The sequence below is a fragment of the Rhincodon typus genome, unplaced genomic scaffold, assembly GCF_021869965.1.
Source record: "Rhincodon typus isolate 14 unplaced genomic scaffold, sRhiTyp1.1 hic_rhity00004644, whole genome shotgun sequence".
NCBI lineage: Eukaryota > Metazoa > Chordata > Chondrichthyes > Orectolobiformes > Rhincodontidae > Rhincodon > Rhincodon typus.
The window spans coordinates 2967-3564 of NW_025970282.1; the positions used below are offsets into that span (position 1 = coordinate 2967).

The 598-nt window shown below is 61.5% G+C and overlaps 1 protein-coding gene across 1 annotated transcript in view; it reads right to left on the reverse strand.

The window, feature by feature from the left end:
• tktb (transketolase b) overlaps positions 1 to 598 on the reverse strand; it is an 11033-nt gene that overhangs the window by 2713 nt on the left and 7722 nt on the right. Inside the window, exon 9 of the mRNA XM_048593933.1 lies at positions 424 to 521. Within this exon, the coding sequence (XP_048449890.1) occupies positions 424 to 521 (98 nt within the window). The remainder of the gene's footprint in view (positions 1 to 423; positions 522 to 598) is intronic.

Consider the following 598-nt stretch of genomic DNA (forward strand, 5'->3'; position numbering starts at 1 on the left):
CCCCCCCCCACCCCCCAGGCCGACAATCCCAAATCGTCACGGGAGGCCATTCAGCATCCTCCCCCCACCCCTACTCCTGGGAGTCTGTTACACAGGAACAGTAGGCCATTCAGGGGGACGGAAGGGGAAGCGAAGTCAAGGGTTCACACTCTGGGATCTTGCTGTGCGCCGACAGCTCAGCCTGCTGCTTCGCCGATGACCAAACCCCCTTCCCGCATCGAACCGGCGCTGTCAGAAACCCCCTCCCTCCTCCGCGAGCCTCGTGGGATGAGCCGGGAGCTCGGCAAATGCGGCGATGGGGATGAAGAGCCTGGGGGGACACCCAAGAGGCAGTAAGGTCAACAATTTGCCAAACAAACAACCACTTCCCCCGCCCCTGCCAAGGAACCACACCTCCACCCCTCGCCGTGCTTCCCCCAACCACCGACGCCACCCACCTTGGCCTTGCCAACCTCAAACGGTTCTTCGCTGGAGTAAATGACAGCGGTCTCTGGGCGGCTGGTTCGGATGAGGCAGATCCCCTGAGAACGAGAGAGAGAGAGAGACAGCGCGAGAGAGAGAGAGAGAGAGACAGCACGAGAGAGAGAGAGAGAGAGAG